General features: G+C 42.0%; 1 protein-coding gene across 1 annotated transcript in view; it reads right to left on the bottom strand.

Annotated features, from left to right (window-relative positions):
- lrp1bb (low density lipoprotein receptor-related protein 1Bb) overlaps positions 1 to 19,047 on the bottom strand; it is a 112,356-nt gene that overhangs the window by 54,049 nt on the left and 39,260 nt on the right. Inside the window, exons 21-32 of the mRNA XM_084688483.1 lie at positions 17,920 to 18,102; positions 16,813 to 17,013; positions 15,184 to 15,429; positions 14,020 to 14,217; positions 13,076 to 13,280; positions 11,606 to 11,770; positions 11,188 to 11,432; positions 7,108 to 7,239; positions 6,556 to 6,783; positions 5,491 to 5,665; positions 5,129 to 5,223; positions 4,103 to 4,252 (exon numbers count right to left, since the gene is read on the bottom strand). Of these exons, the coding sequence (XP_084544609.1) occupies positions 4,103 to 4,252; positions 5,129 to 5,223; positions 5,491 to 5,665; positions 6,556 to 6,783; positions 7,108 to 7,239; positions 11,188 to 11,432; positions 11,606 to 11,770; positions 13,076 to 13,280; positions 14,020 to 14,217; positions 15,184 to 15,429; positions 16,813 to 17,013; positions 17,920 to 18,102 (2,223 nt within the window). The remainder of the gene's footprint in view (positions 1 to 4,102; positions 4,253 to 5,128; positions 5,224 to 5,490; positions 5,666 to 6,555; positions 6,784 to 7,107; positions 7,240 to 11,187; positions 11,433 to 11,605; positions 11,771 to 13,075; positions 13,281 to 14,019; positions 14,218 to 15,183; positions 15,430 to 16,812; positions 17,014 to 17,919; positions 18,103 to 19,047) is intronic.

The following is a 19,047-nucleotide window of genomic DNA, read 5'->3' as shown; positions in this document are numbered from 1 at the left end:
TTCTGGCATTGTTACTCTGCACATAAAACAGCCAGATACTGTATGGATGATGGAATTTTCTGCAATTCACATCGACAAATAGATGCGTCTTTGTAATAATGTTACTGTTTACATTAACAATTTGGTTTGTATTCGATTTACTGTTATGGATTTTGGTTGTTTGTTAATTGTTTGTTCTGTTCCATTTACACAGTGCAATTATTTTACACAGTGACTGAATCATGTAATATATTCACCAGAAGGGGTGCATATTTAAAGGGGTCCTTATTTAAAACAGTGTCTAGAAAACAAACGAAAAAACATCTTATCCAGAGTGCTAATCACAAAAAATGAAAATGAATTAACAGGAAACATACGGTTACTGCTTTACAATCGTTTGTTTTAAAAAAAAAACACATGAATGAGTGAAGTACCTGCCGTCTCATTGCTCTAGCCCTAGGCTCCAAGCCAGCATTCAAAGGAAGGTAAAACTCAATTTGTGAAATCAGCCCAATTGCTGTGAACGAGTCTGACAGCCTACATGGTGTTTGCCAAACATCTGACCCTTCAGATCAGATGGTCCAGATTAACTTTGCTCCCTATGTTAATTAAATGCCATGGGAGCACTGGGTAGCAGTGATTTCCTGGTTGATGCTCATCATATTCCGTTTTCATCCTCAACCACTGGTTTGATTCCTAGCTGGCAGTGAACTGATTATTCCGCCGCACTTTTCCAGCAGGCCTCAGCCTTTAAAGCCAATCCAATGATGACTCTGTTTCAGGAGCAGAATAGATGACCCTTGGACCACTGACACTGAATTTATGGCCTTAGTTCACTGTTGGACTGTCTGTATGATCATCCGGATATGCAGGACAGTGGGAAAGAGAACAAACAAGACGTTTGTTTTCTCATGTACAAGTTGCAAAATCCCATCTTCATTGATTAAAATGATTGCGATAGTTGACATAGTTGTGATACTTGAACTTGCCCCTCATTAACATTCAACCAATGTTCATGACTGTGTGCCATGCAGGAAGGAAATAACATACATAAATGGGATATACTTATGTCCAACTTTGTCAACATGTTCTAAGAAATATTGTGGATGGCAAATGTCATTTTGATAGACATCTTACAAAACAGGGTGTGAGGTAATGTTGCCAGAACATATGGTTATTTATTAGATATCCTCCTGTTTTAATTTGCTGGACAACTGCAATTAGCAATACAGGCCTTACAAACATACATACTTCATTAAAAAAAGGGCTTCGTACTGTAGGAAGGGGCTGTTGATTAAACAGTGTTCAATAACTTTAATTGACTACATCCCAAAAGAGCAAGACTAAAACATCCCAGTGAACCATCTAAATACAACTGCTGTTAAAATGATCTACCAGGCTATTCCCTACTGAAACAAAATCTTTTATTAGGCTCTTTAGGGCTCTTTATAATGCTTTCATATTTTACTCGTATAAGCAGCTTGAATAGGATAAAATAAGATCCCAGTTTTCCCTCATAAACGGTATAAGTCTCAAATACCTTAGCTTGTATCCTTTTCAATCTTTATAATAATATGGGCCGGGTTTCGCAGATTTGTTTAGAAGCTCTTAATGCTAAGAGCTTCTTAAGAGCGTTCTAAGAACGCTCTAGAACGCTCTTAGAACGCTCCTAAGAAGCTCTCAGCGTTAAGAGCTTCTTAACGAATCTGGGAAACCCGGCCATTGGCATTTCAAGAAAATAACTTTTCAGACAGGGATCAGGAAACACATAGAGAAATAAACTGGATCCAGAAAAATAACACATGTACAGCATACTAGCTATGTTTGACAAGACACTACTATTTGTCTTTTAACCAGTGTTGTTTTAACTTGTTTTGTGCACATGAACTTGATTTGGACTACTTGGCCACTGTTATTACTAAGCTTGTAACTTTACGGGCATAACAGCTGTGTCATAATTGGTCTCACAAACTTAGATTTATGAATAGGTACGTACTGACTGAAACACAGGACACGAACAAGAGAACAACAACAATGTTGTCTAAACTGATCTGAGCACACACACAAGTACAAGTTAAACTAATAAAACATAAACAGCACCAACATGTGCATTGTAAAACATGAACCTGTGTTGAAGTACCCTACTAGTTTACGCAATAAAGTATGTCTGTAACACCACACAAATTAGTTAATTGTGATTGATGGTCCCTTGCAAACATCATTTCACTCTTTTGCCGAGGTCTGCTACTGGCTGGAAAGAAAGGCATTAGTCTATGTCTCCTTGTGTTCTGGCTTACATTTATGAGATGTTATTATGAAGTCTCTCCACACAAGCCAAAGAAAGTATAGAGTACCCCCCCCCTCACCCCCACCTCCAACCTCATCCCTTTTCAGTCGTGTTCTATTCCTGCTGCAAATGGATTGGTATATTTTGTACCAATCCCTGGCTCTTTACGGTAAGCAATTACTTCTAAGGCCTGGCACATGCATTCTTAATGTAGTTGTGCATTTGTTGTACTCCCTGCCTAATTAGAACATCCTCGACTAACAGGAAGAAGTACTGTTCATTGACCAAATAGTAGTCAATCCATAGCTAAATAATGGTTTTCTAAGAGGTTCCTTCTCCCTGCATCGGACCATAAACTTAGTTACAGTAGAAAACCAGCACCAGCAACATTCTGCAGTGTAAATTCACTTTGGTTCCTTACTCATTACAGCTGCTGGCAAGGAAAATGTATTCACTCAATACAAGGAAAATGCTTCCCATTTGTACAGATTGTAACAGTAAGGAAATGAAGCCATTTACATGTTTAATCTCGACCATAAAAAAATGCTCAAAGTGTAACATAATTATGAACCCAGATGCTATGCGCTGAATTTGATGTCTTAGGAGACATGGTTGTTGCATGTCTCCCTTGCCATCTGGTCCTAAATCAATCACATTAAGTTTCCATTTCCTTGATGTTGGCATATATGTTCTCACATTCTCTGAGGCCTGAACCAGTTTTTCTTTCTTCTTCTCTACCATGCAGAGAAGTAGTTGCCAGCAGAAAACAAGAATGGAAGATATGGCATCCATTACCTTTCTTTCCAAGTACGTACTGAGTGCTGAATGAAAATTGACATTCTGAATTATATTTCCGGCAAACTTGAATATATTGTTATACATTTACATGTATTCATTTAGCAGACACTTTTTTATCCAAAGCGACTTCCAAGAGAGAGCTTTACAAAAGGTGCATAGGTCAATGATCATAAACAACAAGATAGCCCCAAACATTGTGGGTAGCCAAAACATGAAGCTTACATTGTGAAAAAGCAAATAAGAGCCAATGGGTAAAACCAGAAGAGCATGTAGTTAAACAAATGACAAACAAACAACATGATCCTCAAAAGGGCTAGAGTGTACCTGGAGGAAAGCAACCAACAATAATATAATTCACAGCGAGTTCAAATGGTTAAATCAGGTACAACTAACCAACAAGAGCAACAAGTCCCTCAATAATTGTCATCGTGTTCCTGGAGGAAATAGGCTCTGATCCAACACATCTTTCTGAAGTGCTGGTGTACTCCCGGAAAAAGTGTGTTTAAAAAAAATATATGTATATATATTTTTTTTATTATCGTTATTATAGCTATAGTTTCCTTGTGTGGACCAGGTTTGAGAATCATGTTTTTCATGCATGATTCTTGGCATAACTGTATGTACAAACACATTTCCGAGCAAATGGTCTTGATGAAAATAATCACTTGTGATTTATGCCTTAGGGAAGGGGCATGTTGATTTAACACAATGTTTCATCTCCAAATGAAACCAGGTGGTGATGAATGGTTCAGCACATAAGATGCAGCACTGATATCAAGAAACAATCCATACTGAACATCCACCACCTCCCTTTTCATTAGACTCAAAAAAAACAATCATCAATCCAGCCCAGTATGTGCTATACAATTATCTAATGCATTGACAATTTCACACTGAGTGTGGCCAGGACTTTTGCAATGAGCTGGTTAAATGGCTTGAGTCTGAAGCCACTTAACTAGTCAAAACTATAATCCTTCCACTTACACTTTTCCTAATCTCTGATGGGTATCTGATGCACTACTGACATGCTCCACTCACCCATAACAGCCATAGCTGTGGCTTTGCTTAACTCCCTCTTCAGAGTCTCTAGCACTTCCAGCCCACTGCCATCCAGATTGCACCTGTTGATAGTGCCATTGCCAGAGCTTATCCAGTAGAGCTTGTTTGCTGTGTAGTCTACCGAGAGGCCTAGGAGAGGTTGAAGTTAGAGAGGGGGTTATCAATGACTGTAATATACACATATTTTTATTACCTTATTTATAAATGTGATTTGACAACGCGAGAGAGTGGAAAGAGCTTGAGAGGAAGATATAGAGGAGAGGTTAGAGAGCGTGGGCAAAAGAGAGAGTGAGAGACCGAGAGAAGTTGTTTGGAATGATTTCTTTCAGGGTTGGATTTCTTTTTGACCTCTAGTTGACATTATAAATAATTTGACCAGTGACTGACTCCTTTTAAATCCATTTCCTCGCCGACATGATGGGATTTGACAGTATAGCGCTATTGATGGTGGCAACTGAAGGCTATTTCAATTGTGTGTCTCGACAGCCCTCTGTCTCCCACGGTGTGTTGGATTTATGTATGGCAGATTCACAGTCACAACAGATCATTAATTTACCCTGTCCCCAGGTCCACCCCATAATCATAAATGAAGTCATGTGATATATGATGCTTAGGCTATTTATTTTCCTGACAGCCCGAGACAAAAACATAGAAAGCAACGAAAGTGTTGGTTTGAGAAAGTGACTATTTGACCTTGAGGTCTATGGCAACATCTGCTTGAGATGTGATCGTGCACATGCACAATTGTGCAGTCAGGCTTATGTCGTCTGAGTGTCACAGTTCAAGCAACACAGTTGCAGTGTGTGTGCTGTGACAGAGGAAAATACACTTGGAACGGTCAAGTGTGAATAATCATGCCAAACAAGGCCATTTTGCAGAGTGCCACATATGCTCTTTAGAATCAAAGAATTCCTGTTGTCCTTACATTGAGACAAGAGACGGCTTTACACGCAGCAGAACTTTTATGTATAGAACGACCACTTGATCTAACTAGGTAAAACTAACCAACAGGTTCCCTCTGGTTCTGGTGAAGGACTTTGCTATTACTCCCATCCATGTTGGCCAGGTTGATGGTGTTTCCATCAGTCCAGTAGATCTTCCTAGGATGAGAAATACAAATGGCACATGCTCAATCACACTGTCTCATCAGTCAAAATAATAAACGGCTGTAGTACTTTTTTTTATGACTGATAGACGCACTTAAAGAAAATGCTTCTCTTGAAATGACCAAACAATTGAAAAATATGTTCTTTCCTCTCAGGAATATTTCTGTTTCAATACAATGAAACAGAGCCTTGTAAATCCCATTGGCTAAGGCCTGGGAGAGGGTAAACAGGTACAGAGACAATGTGGTATAATCTACTCACCCCTTGGTGGGATGCACTACAAGGCACCTGGGCTTATCAATCCCATGAATGACAGAGGTCTTTAGGGAGCCATCAAGGCGAGCAACATTGATTTGTGACTCGTCGTTCTCGGAGCTGAGCCAGTATAAGTTCCTTGAGAGCCAGTCTAAAGTCAGCCCACGACAATTAAGTATATCTGGGAAAAGACAAAAGAAACAGCATCAAATATTTGTGATTCATACTCAGGTCAAATAGTTTGTTTTCCTTCTAAATTTTATGCTAGTCTGAGCTAGCATGACATTGAGAAAAATTGAAATGATAAAAGATGCATTAGAAAACTGGCAGAAACGCCAGATGCCTTAGTTAGCTTAAACTGGCAATACAAAGACAAATATTTTCAACATGAAATCATCATCTTATGAGAGGAGCACGTGATTTAGCTTGATAAATAAATAATATTACTTTTGGCTATGTTGAAAAAGCTTACACAGACAGGCTTTTGTTCTTTATCTGTGGTCGTGGAATTACATCTCAGTCACAGAATATACAGACATAAATTAAGATGTGCTCTTTTAATATTCCTCAAAGGGAAAATATGGGAGGCACTCTTGAAACACATCAACCGTCTGTTCTTTTTGTTCTCTTTTTTAATGGCAGATGATTTTTGCAAAACACAGCTCCTCACTGAAGTGATTCAGACAGAAATGTGGTCCTGTCACTTCGGACATCTTACATAAGTTAATTAGATATTCACATAAGTTCAACCTTCAAGCACCAGGCATGCAGTGTCTATATACGTAGCTCCTACGAAACTCAAATTATTGCACAATATCAAGTAATACTGTATCTTGTTTAGCAACACTGCATGTGGTAACATCATTTAAGTTCCAAAGGAACTGCTAGGACAGTAATGAATTGGCATCATCATTTAGTTGTAACAATTGCTACACAAGAATAACCTGGTATAGGGCAGTATGGTTTCTAGGGGCTTGAGTCAAAACATAAGCTATGAGCTGTTGTACTGACAGGAGATTGCCCAGATATTTCGATATTACAGACTTTTCATGTATTCGCATGTGTGTCTACCTCCAGAGATGACTGTTTCCAGCTGTGTTCCATTTATGAAGGCCCGTTTGATGGTTTGGGATTTGACATCGGCCCAGTAGATCCTCTCCTCCAGGGCATCATAGTCGACCACAGTGACATCATCAATGTCCGGTACTGTCAGGGCGGTCATCACGTTCATGTAAGGGTTGTCAATATCCACCCCTCTGATCTCCGACCGCCGGACGTACAACAGGAACCTTTTTAGTGCTAGTCAGAGGAAAAATAATATGGTTGGAAAAGGTAAAATGATAGACAGGATAAAGTTGATTTTGAGGCGGCAGATATTTTGGTCAGATGTGGCCAATGAAGTGTATGATGACAGCTTTAACAAGATGCAAATGTTGATGCTCATCAAATCCCTAGTCCATGCTGTATTTTAAATGTCAAAGAAACCATTCATAAGAAAAAGACATTTGACATTCTCTCTGGGTGCTTTGTGTAAGGGACCGCATGAGTTGCCCACATTTTTGTTTGGGTTTTAGGAGGGAAATGTTACAAGGGGCGAGGCTTAGAATGGGGAAACTCACTCACCGAAGCAGGACTGTTTGTCGGGGGACAGCTTCATGAGGTGAGGACAGGTGCAGGAGGCGGTGCGGTTGTAATTGATGAGACACAGGTGTGAGCATGGACCGCGTCCATCATTCTCCTCACATGGGTTGGAAGCTGGAGGAGAGAGCAGCACAGCATCTCATAAAACTGCACAGGAATAAAAAAAACTAGAGTAAACAAAAAAAAGCTTTCAATTATATGAAAGCATGCTATTCAACAGGTTTCTCTTATTCCCCATACTACCCCTCTCTTCCCTATGTCTACGGGTGACTAATGTCTGCAAGAAACCTTTTAAGAGAGACCACCCTTTAAAATTGTTATTATACAGTCTTGCTGACACCTTAAAATGCAATATTATCCTTACACTAACGGAACAAAAACGGTGACCAGATATAAAGTACACACAAAAAATGACTGACCAAGGCTCTAGAAAAAACTTCAAAAGCAACTCTTTCAAAGTTTACAGACAGGAAATGTAGGACTGGTTGCCAAAACATTCATAACTATTTTGGGTGGCCACCTACTACAGAATACTGCAGAGCGCATCCTGCTGACTCAATTTCCAAACTCAAATAGGATATACTTGTGCTGAGGTAGGTAGGCCTCCACCCATCCTCTTCAACAGCCACCCATGTCTCCGGCCACAGCTGGCCTGGGGCCTCACCACAGCTTTTAAGTGGTGCAAGCATTCGTATGGAGTCTGAGACATCCTGTCTGAGCACATTATTGTTGACAGGCCTGAACACTTCATGGAAATGGTATAAAGAGGTCTGTTTTCTCTACATTCAGTCATGACTTTTATTTTAGTCATTTAGCAGACACTCTTATCCAGATTTTAGGTTCAGTGGTGGAAGGATGAACTTAGAATGACTCCCCAAGAGATAAAAACCAGAATGCACTCTGAGGATGTCCCTGACCTCGAGGGAAAACCCAACTTCATTTTCTGTCTGGATGACACACACACATTCATTCACAAACACAAATACATACAGACACACACACATACACATAAACCCACACCCCTTCTCTCAAAGACAGACATCTTCAAACTCATTTCTCTGTCTCTTGAGTTCATAGCCTGGGTGTGTTTTCTCTTCTTAAGGTACAAGGCACCACCTTCTCCTCCTCAAGGAGCCGGCCAGGCTTAGGACCACCATACACACCTGAAGCTTCTTGACATTTTACCCAGACAACCTTTCCATTACACAAACCAAGTCGGATATTGCAAAGGGCTTTACCCCCCATGATCCAGACAGTGGAGTGCACAAACAGACATTGCGTCTTCTTATTCTGCTTCATCTCTCCAAAGCAAGTCACTTCAGAGAAATAAATGCAGCGCCTCAGTAGAAAGGACACTTATTTCCCTTTCATGAATCTCCACATTAGATTCAAAGAGATGTATTTTTGCACTGATTTACCACAAGCAAGTTCGACAAACACATTTCCAAACTCATTTCCTGACACATTCCTCCACATTTGCAGGTATCTCACTGAATCCCATTATACATTCAGCTGGTTTAAAAGTGAGAGCCTGCTGAAAACAGCAGCCCGGAAACACTTGACTCGAGGTAGAGAGTGGAGGTCTGGATGCAGTTCTGCATTCAGCTGATTCATAGCCTTGAGATATGACAGTGACAGCCGACATGTCAGTTCATCCTAGACTGGCAGGTATTTTATAAATAAATACATTGCAAGACTTAGACATCACAGTGTGGTAAAACATAAACAAACATCTGGATCCAGTGGGAATCCTACAAAATGACTGCTGGGACACTTGGCTCTTGTAAGACACTCTGCAGATGCCAGGCTATTCATAAAATACCCAAGGTAGTCTTTGGAGTCCTATACAGTATGTAAATAAATGTTATTGTCAAATCTGGTTACAATTCTTGGTGTTCAGTAATTATTTTGGACAGACGTTCGGTGTAAATAACCATTCGCTGCCACATACATAATTCAGAGAGTTTATGGTTAGCCAACACAGGGACAAGTCTCTTTGCTAGTCAAGCAATCAAGTCCTATCATCGTCAACCATTCTCTTGTCTGCATTTGGTGTGAATAAACAACACAAAAATGTAGAGAAAGCTTTAGAGGTTATGTCATCTGTACTGAATAATGTCTATTTTAGTCAGCTGCAGTGGACTATGTTGCATTAATAACACATGAGCATGTAACATGTTTGCACTAACAAAATACTTATTGGAAAATACATGAACATACATTCTTAAATATAAGCAATACATCAGACATATGTGTTATAAAATGTCAATGGGCTTCACTTAAATTGGAAACAGTACCATGGGACCTTGCTCCATCTTGGGCAAGCTGGTCTGAATGTCTGGTGCTGTTTGATGAAGAACTAGAGCTAGAACCAACCAATTATTATTTTTGACTGGAGGGTCTTGGGACTGATTTTTGCTTTAACTAATTATTGGCACCACCTCCATATTTTCACATCTCATGTTGCCAATCCTCCTTCCAAACCATGCATGACATAATGTATTTACCACCAGACTGTTGACGCCTGCAGTGAAGCTTCATTGTGGCTCCCTCCACACAGTCCCAGAGGCCCACACTGTACCACCCTCATCTTGTCCTCTCCCCCTTTCACTATCCCCCCTGTCCCTCTCTCCCACCACTCTATCTATATATCCCTCCCTCCATTCCTCCTTCTTTCCAGTCCAGATCTGCAGGGCCCAGCAGAGCACCAGCATCTCCAGGCTGTGAGACTGCATGGTTGGGGTGGCTATCAGCCAGCTCTCCCCACTGGGCTCTTTAAAATGGGATTAAACCTACTTACTGGCTTCTTTAGAAATGCAGTTCAATTTGCTCACACTTATCTATGCAGAACAGTCACAAGCATGCAGATACAGGAAGGAAACAGCCAAATTAACGCCTGCCACATTGGTAGTGCCGTGGGACTAGTGAATAGATGCAAACCAGATTATTGGCGTACTAAGGCCCATTCATGGATGGTGGCTTACATTTGTAGAAAGCAGAGAGATGGGGTGGAATCTGAAACTTGGCAGTAATGGAAAGACAGCTGAAATTAAAGACCCGGGAAATAAACCAGGTGGCCTTTGAAATCAAGTGAAATACTGGCATCCTGATGATGCTGACTCCCCTGACTATAAGATCAGATCTTCTTTAGAGCTAAATACATTTCTAATATTCTCTGTACACAAAAAGCGCTGAATAAATACAATTCCATGGTATTAATCGATAGAAACTTGGAGGAAGAGCACGGAAGCTGACGTGTTTACTGAAAATGATTCATTCAGGCTTTGAGCCATGTGAGCGTGTGAGGGAAGAGACTCCACCAAGAGAGACATTCTATTGAAATGCACGGCGTTGTATTGCAAATGTTCACGGGGTACTGAATTCATTAACATCATGAATAATTTAACCAAATGGGATAATGGTAATCTTCATACTGTATACCTGTCATCACTCTGAATACCTGTTTGAATTCATAATTTTGTGTTTGTGTGAGTTTCTAATACATTATAATTATTTTAATCTTTTCTGACTAGAGTAATATTGGCTGTTCTACATTTATTCTGGGTCAGTTTGTTTGAAAAAAACCCTCGACACAGTAGCATGAACCAATTAGACTAATTTGGGGTGGAGGGGAAAAAACATTCACAGGTACAGTTAAGGCTAGCTAATTCTCTGCATGACCAGCTTTTGTAATCACTCAAGCACTCTCATTGTGTTGCATGCTGGGAGCCACATGATTGACAGGTCCAATGAGGGCAAACTCTAATGAATTATATTATACTGTACCCTCCTTTTCTTTGTGTGCAACAGTCATTTCCCTTTTCTTTCTTTTTTTCACAGTGCTTACTGACTTGTTTTAAAGTCCTCCAGGCACATTACCATATTATACAACTGATTTAAGTATAATTTCTAGTGACCTATATACACTTTCAGACTAATTCAATGACCTGTCTTAAAATAACACTCAGAATTCAAGAATGGGATTATTGACAAGGTGTGATCGGGTGAGTAATGTGCATTGGCAAGAGCATCAAAGCAGGCCAATAACTATCAGCTTGTTACCTTGAGGTTGTCTGCTTGGATGGAAAATCTGCAGGTCAAAGGGCTGGGCGCTAGTCTTCTGTATGACCGTCACGTTGCGACCTGTCCACTTGTTGGCCCTGGCCAGAGTGTTGGTTCTCCAGTCTGTCCAGTAAACACTGGCCCCAAACAGGGACACTGCAAAAGGGTGCGACAGGTACTCATGTCCCCTCAGGATCTCTATGACCCCACTGCCGTCGTACAGCGCCGAGTAGATGGCATCAGACCTGTCCAAGAAAGCATACACACAAAGAGGGACTGTTGACAGACTACGCAATCTACTCGGAAAACGGAGACTGAATCGTTCTCCAGACAAACACTTCTCTTTTAAATGACTCATGTACACAAAGCACGGAAATACATCATGGAACATTAACCACAAGGTTTAGGTGGTAACTACCGTGCATCTGTCCATACAATCCTCTTCTCTAAATGGTCCAGTGTGAGCCCGTTAGGCCAAGCTCCTATCTCCATGTCCTTGAACACGATGTGTCGTCCTCCTCCACTCATCGAAGCAGCCTCGATGCGAGGAAACGTAGCATCCCAGTCCGTCCAGAACATGATTCTGAAGACAGAACCTCATTTAATGATCCTCCAGAGCTGTGTACATGGTTTGATTACAGCCTTAGACAGATCTTGCATGTAAATGATGTGCTATTTACAAAGAACAGGTTGCTGTTGAAAAAACGAAACATGGTTGACAATGCGCTGCTACACAATGACACAAAGCAAAATGACAAACCCATTTACATGCCAATGCTAGATAAACAGCAATAATAAGTCAAAGTTCCTATTCACGTTTGTTCATGGAAAACTGTCCAGGACTGAAGGATATCCATCCAACATCACTGCTTCATCAAAGTAATAACCATTTGGAGAGCAGTCCCTCAGCAACTATAATTGGTTTGCCAATGTGCTAGTGTTGCAAACTAGAATAATTACATATAGTGGATTGTTGTAAGTGGACCTATCGCCACATACATTGGCAGGAATCTCCGGTTGGAAAGGGGAACCAAAACAGGACAGAGCTACCCTAAGCATCTGTGATATTGGCTGGGATCGGAGACCATCTGCTTTTTTATGACCTTCCACAGCTCAATGAAGCCTGAAAATGAACACTGTGATTACTTTGACCATCAACAGAGTCATGTCTCATCCCCAGAACGTGGGCACTATCTTGCTTTTGTCCACAAAACTCATGGAGAATGAAAGAGCCAGTGGGCATTGAAGCTTAAATCCCACATTGACGACAAAGACACTGTGTTAGGAAGAAATATCCTTGTTCAAATCAATAGCTGTATTGATTGGATCAGACACTCAGATCAATAACTTACTCCTTTGAGTAGATTCAAGTAATTAGATTAGAATTACGGCTTTGGAACAGAACTTTGCCTCTCGGTACCAAAACCCGTCCATTAGTTGTTCTATGTAGCATTTGATATGATATTTGTAAGATGGGATAAAAGTAACATCATATTCCACTGTCCATGGAGCAAAAATAAATTGCCAATCTTAGTTCATTCTTCAACTAATTAATTGGCTAAATGGTTTAATCTTTCATAGCCTACTGAAGATGTTTTTGAGAGGATTTTACCATGAACAAGCGTATTTGAGGGAGCAGTGAAGTGCATGAAGCAGAGGAAACGGAAGGATAAGATACATAATTTGTCAGCACTTGAAACAAGTTCAAGGCACTCTTATTGATGTATTATATATTTGTGCCTTTAATAGACTTTAACACTGTAGACATCTTCATAGATCAACGTAAATGCCGAAGTGAAGAATATGTCATGGGCTGGTCTTTTACTTTATTCCAATAATAGTAGATCCTGATTGAATGTGTACAGTGGATGCGTGAGTTAGCACCGACCCTTGTCCTGGATCCAAGGCGATGGCCCGTGGGTGTTCCATGCCGCCTGCTATCAGAGTTGTCCTCATATCCCCATTCAGCTTGGCCACTTCGATCTGGTCCAGGTTGCTATCAATCCAGTAAAGGTTCCCGGCTATCCAGTCAATAGCCAGGCCCTCTGGAGTTGCTAACCCGTGCTGAACAACCACCTCAATCCCTGTCACTCCTGTAACAACAACAACAACAACCACACCACCACCATCACACTACATGTAAGGAGAAAAGGGCTGGCTAAGGACATATACAAATCTATCTGGTATACTACTCTGCTGAGAGATTTGCTTGGGTCTCACTCAAAAACATTGCTTTTCAGGGGCAAAACTGGTGGCAAAGTCTCAAGGAGAAACACATTGACATAAATAGAAGATTGCTTCCTCAAGCTTTCCATTAAACATGAAAAAGGTTTCCCCAGACGGTCTATAATCCAGCTGTTTACAATTATCCTCGGCTGCTGGAGCCTTTTGTGGAAGGCACACAATGGGGAGATATAGGAGCAGCAGCGGGACTCATTCTATGGCTCCACAGAGGAAGACGGAGTAAGAGACAAAGTCCTCCTCACACCAGCTCCAAATGTACTGCACGCACACGCACGCACACACACACACACACACGCACACGCACACACATACAAAACCCGGGAGAGATTCTATTTCATCATGCTCTTATGCTACAACTGTGGAGGACTCTTGGGCCCTCAGTATTTGGTGCTCCCTCACTGAAATAAATCCCCAATGGAGATAGTGACAGTCAGGCCGGCTCACACTATCAAACAGCCCACATACTAAAGCAAAATCAAGGGGTTTATCATTGAGGAGTCCAAGTTCTGTCTGAATTGTATTGGTAGGGAAGCCATGTTTTTGCTCATGCCTGTATCATAGCAGCCTTCGGATCGGCTGTGTAACTACCTCCGGAGTCGGAGAGCCTTCCTCTGTAGATCTTATCCTCCACCACATCTGTCCAGTAGAGCAGGCTGCGATTAAAGTGGAAGTCGAGCGCAATGGTGTTCCTTAGGCCCGGCACCAGCAGACTGTAGTCCCTCTTATGAAGGTCTATTCGCCTTATCTCGTGTCGAATGGAGAAGATGATGAAAGCTTCAAAAGGATCTGGCCAGGGAGAAGAAGGAAAAGAACAACTTGAATGGGAGGCAATGTCACAACAGCACCAACATGAGCGGGGGGATGGGATTTGAACTGCTGCCATTAGCTGGGAATGAATGTACACACAGCACCACCAACAAGACACACACACACACACACACACACACATTATGCTTGTACTTGATTGGGCACTGGTACAAGCCTTATCTTCAGAGAATTGCACACATAGTGTTGTGAAGCAGCATCTGTGTTCTACACTCATTTAAAACCATGGCGTCCCCACACAAAACAAAAATACAGAAGTAGCCCAAATTCATGAGCGGATTCATGTTGAGCAGTTTGGAGAGCACAGTCTTCTTAAATGCAACAGAGGGGGGGTCATAGCCCAAAAATAAATCACCATACCCACATCAAATTTTGGAGGCAAACCAACAACAACAACAAAAAGACTTCTAACAACACCAAACATAAGAGAGGTTATCAAGTGGGAATTTTGTAAGACTGGGTATTTATTGCATTGTGAGGCGCTTCCTTTGCGCTCACAAAAGACATGGCTACTTGTGCAATCCTCCTTTTACGTCTTTCACATTTAGTCATGATATTCACAGGCAGTGGCTTAAATTACCACATGTAAATGTTCTCCGGGGGGTCTTTTCACTTTCTAAGAGCCAAACAACATGATGTAAAAAGTTGTTCCATATTTTCTCCCAAACTTAACTAACCTACAGCTCCAAATGTGTTGAAACCACGGTAAATAATGAAAGTTAACACCAAAGCAAAGTACATGAACTTAATCAACATTTTGAATGTACTGTATATCACACTGTACTGTCACCAATGTGATTACAGTATATCTTGACTTACAGTACAGACCACACCATAGGAGACCACGCAAGCGCACCAACACTCTGGCACACGCACACAAGCACATCGAGAACACACATACACGCACACCTCGTTGGCTTTCCTCACCTGTGCTATGGCAGCTGTCTCCATCAGGGCCCAGTCTCCAGCCTGGGTAGCAGGAGCACTTGACAGTTGTCTTGTACTGCTCACACACCTGACTACACCTCAGGTGACGGCTGCAGTAGTCCACCGCCTCGCATGTCCTGTTGTTGGAGTCCAGGTGGAGGCCAGGGGGGCAGGAGCACTCCACCCCCTGCCCTGGGACCACGGTACACTGGTGGCTGCAGCCCCCCTTGCCCACCATACACTTATCTGGGAGTGGAGAGAGAGGAAAGGGCTTTTAAGACGCTCAAAAATGTAGCAGGGATCCAACCTAACTGGAACCTAAGACGCCCTCCGCAGGTTTAGATGGATCTGATAAAGGGCAAGAGAAAGGGCAATGTGTACCATCGAAAGGGCACAGATGCATACCGTAGGGCGTCTAAATAAATCAACTACGTTTGAGTCTCTGTGTGCACATAAATAATTGTATGGATTAAAAATGTGTTGTTTTGGGGAATCAAGCATAAGAATAACGCTGCCACTTTTGCTCTAAGCTACTAATGGCAAGTCAAGCATGCTGATGGAATGTTTCCGCTGCAAATCCAACACACGTAAAGGTATTACATAATGAAAGACTTTCCTCAGCTCAGTCGGTCTTCTCTGCGATAGCCTGGGGGACAAGGCCTGTGTTACCATCAGAGCTTCAAAACAAAATCAGTCGAAAGTTGTGCGCTAGTCCTTTCAAAACTGATACACAGGTGAAAAGAATCAGAATAAGTTTTGAGTTCTGTCCATAGATTAGATGGACAGAACTCTCTTTTTCTCTGAGGCACCTGGTTCTTGTTAGAGGCACCCTTGGTCCAGATGAAAAAGCACACTGGTGAAAATGACACCGAACAGAGGTCTCTCTCTTTGCCATGATTAAGACCATCTTTCCTGGCAAAGACTAGAAAAGGATTGAATTCTCCCCAACAGGGGGGCCCAGCCGGTGGTGAGGGAGTGGGAGAGCGTTCCCACAGGTTACACCGGGGTGAGAGGGGGGGGGGGGGGGAATGAGTCCTGCAGAGCTGGCTCAAATCAATCAGACCCTCAAGGTCTTGCTGTGTGACCTAATTGGCTATGAGCTGGCAGTGCAGTGTTGGCTCTTTCTGGCCAATGATAACACACACACACACTCTGGGGCCCCCACTAGCCCCCGCGAGGGTTGGTTAGCGACGCTAAGAAATGAACCTCCGTGTTTACACTGCTCACTCAAAGAGATTAGACGTCTATCGCGAGTTGCCGGAGACCCCATTCCTTCCCTCTGATGGGCCTTGGACAAACAAGCCTACCTTTGCAATCATTGAGATGTTGTTTCTTTTTTTTATGTTCTCTCTCTTTGCTGTCGGAACCAACACGTTGGTGTCTCATCACGGCCAAAATGCTGTGGGAATTATAGCTATACCACAACCCCACAGGGAGAGGCAGCTTTGACTTCCATGAGACTAAATGAAACAGTCGGTTTACAGTAAGTGATATACTGAGATAGATTGGTCTCTAAACCTACTTAAAGTATTGCTGCACAGGAATATTTGATCAAATCTGATGAAAGACACAATGTTACAAGCTTGTAGGACCTCAGTGACGGGGGTGTGGACCAGAAGGTATCCTTACCACAAACAGGCCCTTCATCTGATTGATCCGCACAGTCCACCTTGCCATTGCAGATCTTGTCAGGAGTGAGACACATGTTGGTGTCATTGGCACAGGGGTACTTGGGTGCCTTGCAGACAGCTGACTCACAAGACTCCTCATCTGAACGGTCCTCACAGTCAATATCCCCATCACACACCCAGCTCTTGGTGATGCATTTCCCTACAGAGACACAAAAGAAGATATGTAAGATACGAGAAAGATAACAGCCATCCAGAGCCAAGCTGACTCATCAGATGATTACAGAAGCTAAGGATGTTAAGGAGTGAGCTGGTCACATAATGCGAGTACCCGTACAGCATTTGGCTGAGTCACCATGCATTCAAGCTTCAAGCAGTACACACTTGTTAACAATTTTCTTTAGGGAACCTGACAATGGGACATCAGGAACAGTATCACAATACAGTGAACACTCTGGAGGCTACAGTCCACACCACATGGCAATAGGTTAGGCATGTTTGACATAATACCGAATTGTCAGGTTATCATTTTAATATTTAAATAGTAAACATAGATGTTGACATACAATTCTGAAAGTTTAGTTTAAAAATAAACACAGTGAAGAGGCGTCAACAAGAAGCACCGGCTTAGTTGTAAATGGTAAATGTCTGACTGCATGTGAGAATACACTGCAGATCAATACAGCCTTGTGATGCCAGCTTGCCATTAGAATTACAAACATGCAGGTGGAACTTCTGCTGGGGATAGGAAGAACAATCCCAAATGTGCTAGGATGTATCATCGTTAAAGCAGTCGGTCTTTGTCAGTTGCCCATACTGTAGGCATTACAAAGCCTTCCAAATTAAATCCCTTTCATGAAAAAAGGCCTAACGTGAATTGGAATGGATTCTCTCATTTGCTCTTGGCATTTTCAACAATTTACATCAATCCCTGGGGAGGCTGCATACTGCAAAATATGTATACAGTATAAACACGTTTATGGAAGGTATTTTAGCGGTTCAAAATCTCAGTTCGCTGTCAGTCCACAATCATTTCCTGGATGGACATAGGAATGGTTATGGTACTGTGGGTTGGATGCAGAACTGAGCCTCAGTCCTCCCCTCCTACCTGTGTCTTTGCAGGTGAACTTGGCCTTGGGATCACACATCCTCTTGGTGCCCTCGCAAGCAACCTCGTCATTCCCATCCTCACAGTCCTTGTCCCCATCACACCTCCAACGCTCCGGGATGCAAGTTCCATCTGCGCGACAGTGGAACTCCTCCCCGCTGCACTCAATGACAGGGGGCAAAGCTGACAGACAGAAAACAAGAGCTCATTGTTATTCGGTTTCCACCTTCAAAACACATGCTTTCGGATTCATGGAAAAATTAGTGGCAGACTGTTAGCATCCTTATGTTCCTTTGAATCCCCCCAAAATGCAGACTGTTTTTGGACAGGAATCTAAAAGGGGTTGATTTAAAAAGTCATTGTGGTGTTCTGAGTGGCCATCTGTCTAAACAGGTTAGATACTGTGCTCACTTTGCTTAACCAAGCACAGTGTTGCCAAGAAAAATATTTTTACTTCTGAAAGACATAACCCCTGTTCCTCAAATGTCAAAGATCAAAAAGTATTTTCATAACAGTCAAAATCTCATGCAGAGAGACTCCCCCAGGGGTGGAAGAAAAGGCAGACTGGGTAGATAGGAACAGGCAGTAACATCCGGACGATGGTATGATGAATAGTTTCCTCATGCTAGTGACAAGCTACTGAACTGTGTCTATTTCAGGGGACGAGCCGTGCTTTCTGAAGTAATTATAACAGATTAAAAGATTCAAATCCTGATGGTTGTTCTCTTGTGAACACAGAACAGATTACATCAGCTGGGCATGAGCATGAGGAGTTAATAACATTGGACCAGGCCAATTTTCAGTTATTTTGAACTCACCATTAGCATGGTAGTTTCTACAACAATGGCAAATTGAATGTTTGCTCACTGTTTTACTGTATGTGCATGACAGGAATATCAGAGCTTCAGACAGCTTCTACCAATATGCCACTAATATCAAAGAGTTCAATGGGCTCTTTGTGTAATTTACTGTTGGTATCATAATGATACCAATGTTGCTGAATGACCATTGGCTTGTAGAAAAAAAATTGATTTAGTTCAGTTTGGGTTGCTTTTGGTTATGACTTTGCATGCCTGCTGGGTATAGATTGGTTCAGATGAAACATTATTACACAGATCCACACTGTAC

The sequence above is a fragment of the Hypomesus nipponensis genome, chromosome 23 (genome assembly GCF_054491055.1).
Source record: "Hypomesus nipponensis isolate SF chromosome 23, ASM5449105v1, whole genome shotgun sequence".
Taxonomy (NCBI): Eukaryota; Metazoa; Chordata; class Actinopteri; order Osmeriformes; family Osmeridae; genus Hypomesus; species Hypomesus nipponensis.
Note: the sequence above shows the minus strand (reverse complement) of the source record. Positions and strands in the feature narration are given on the sequence as shown.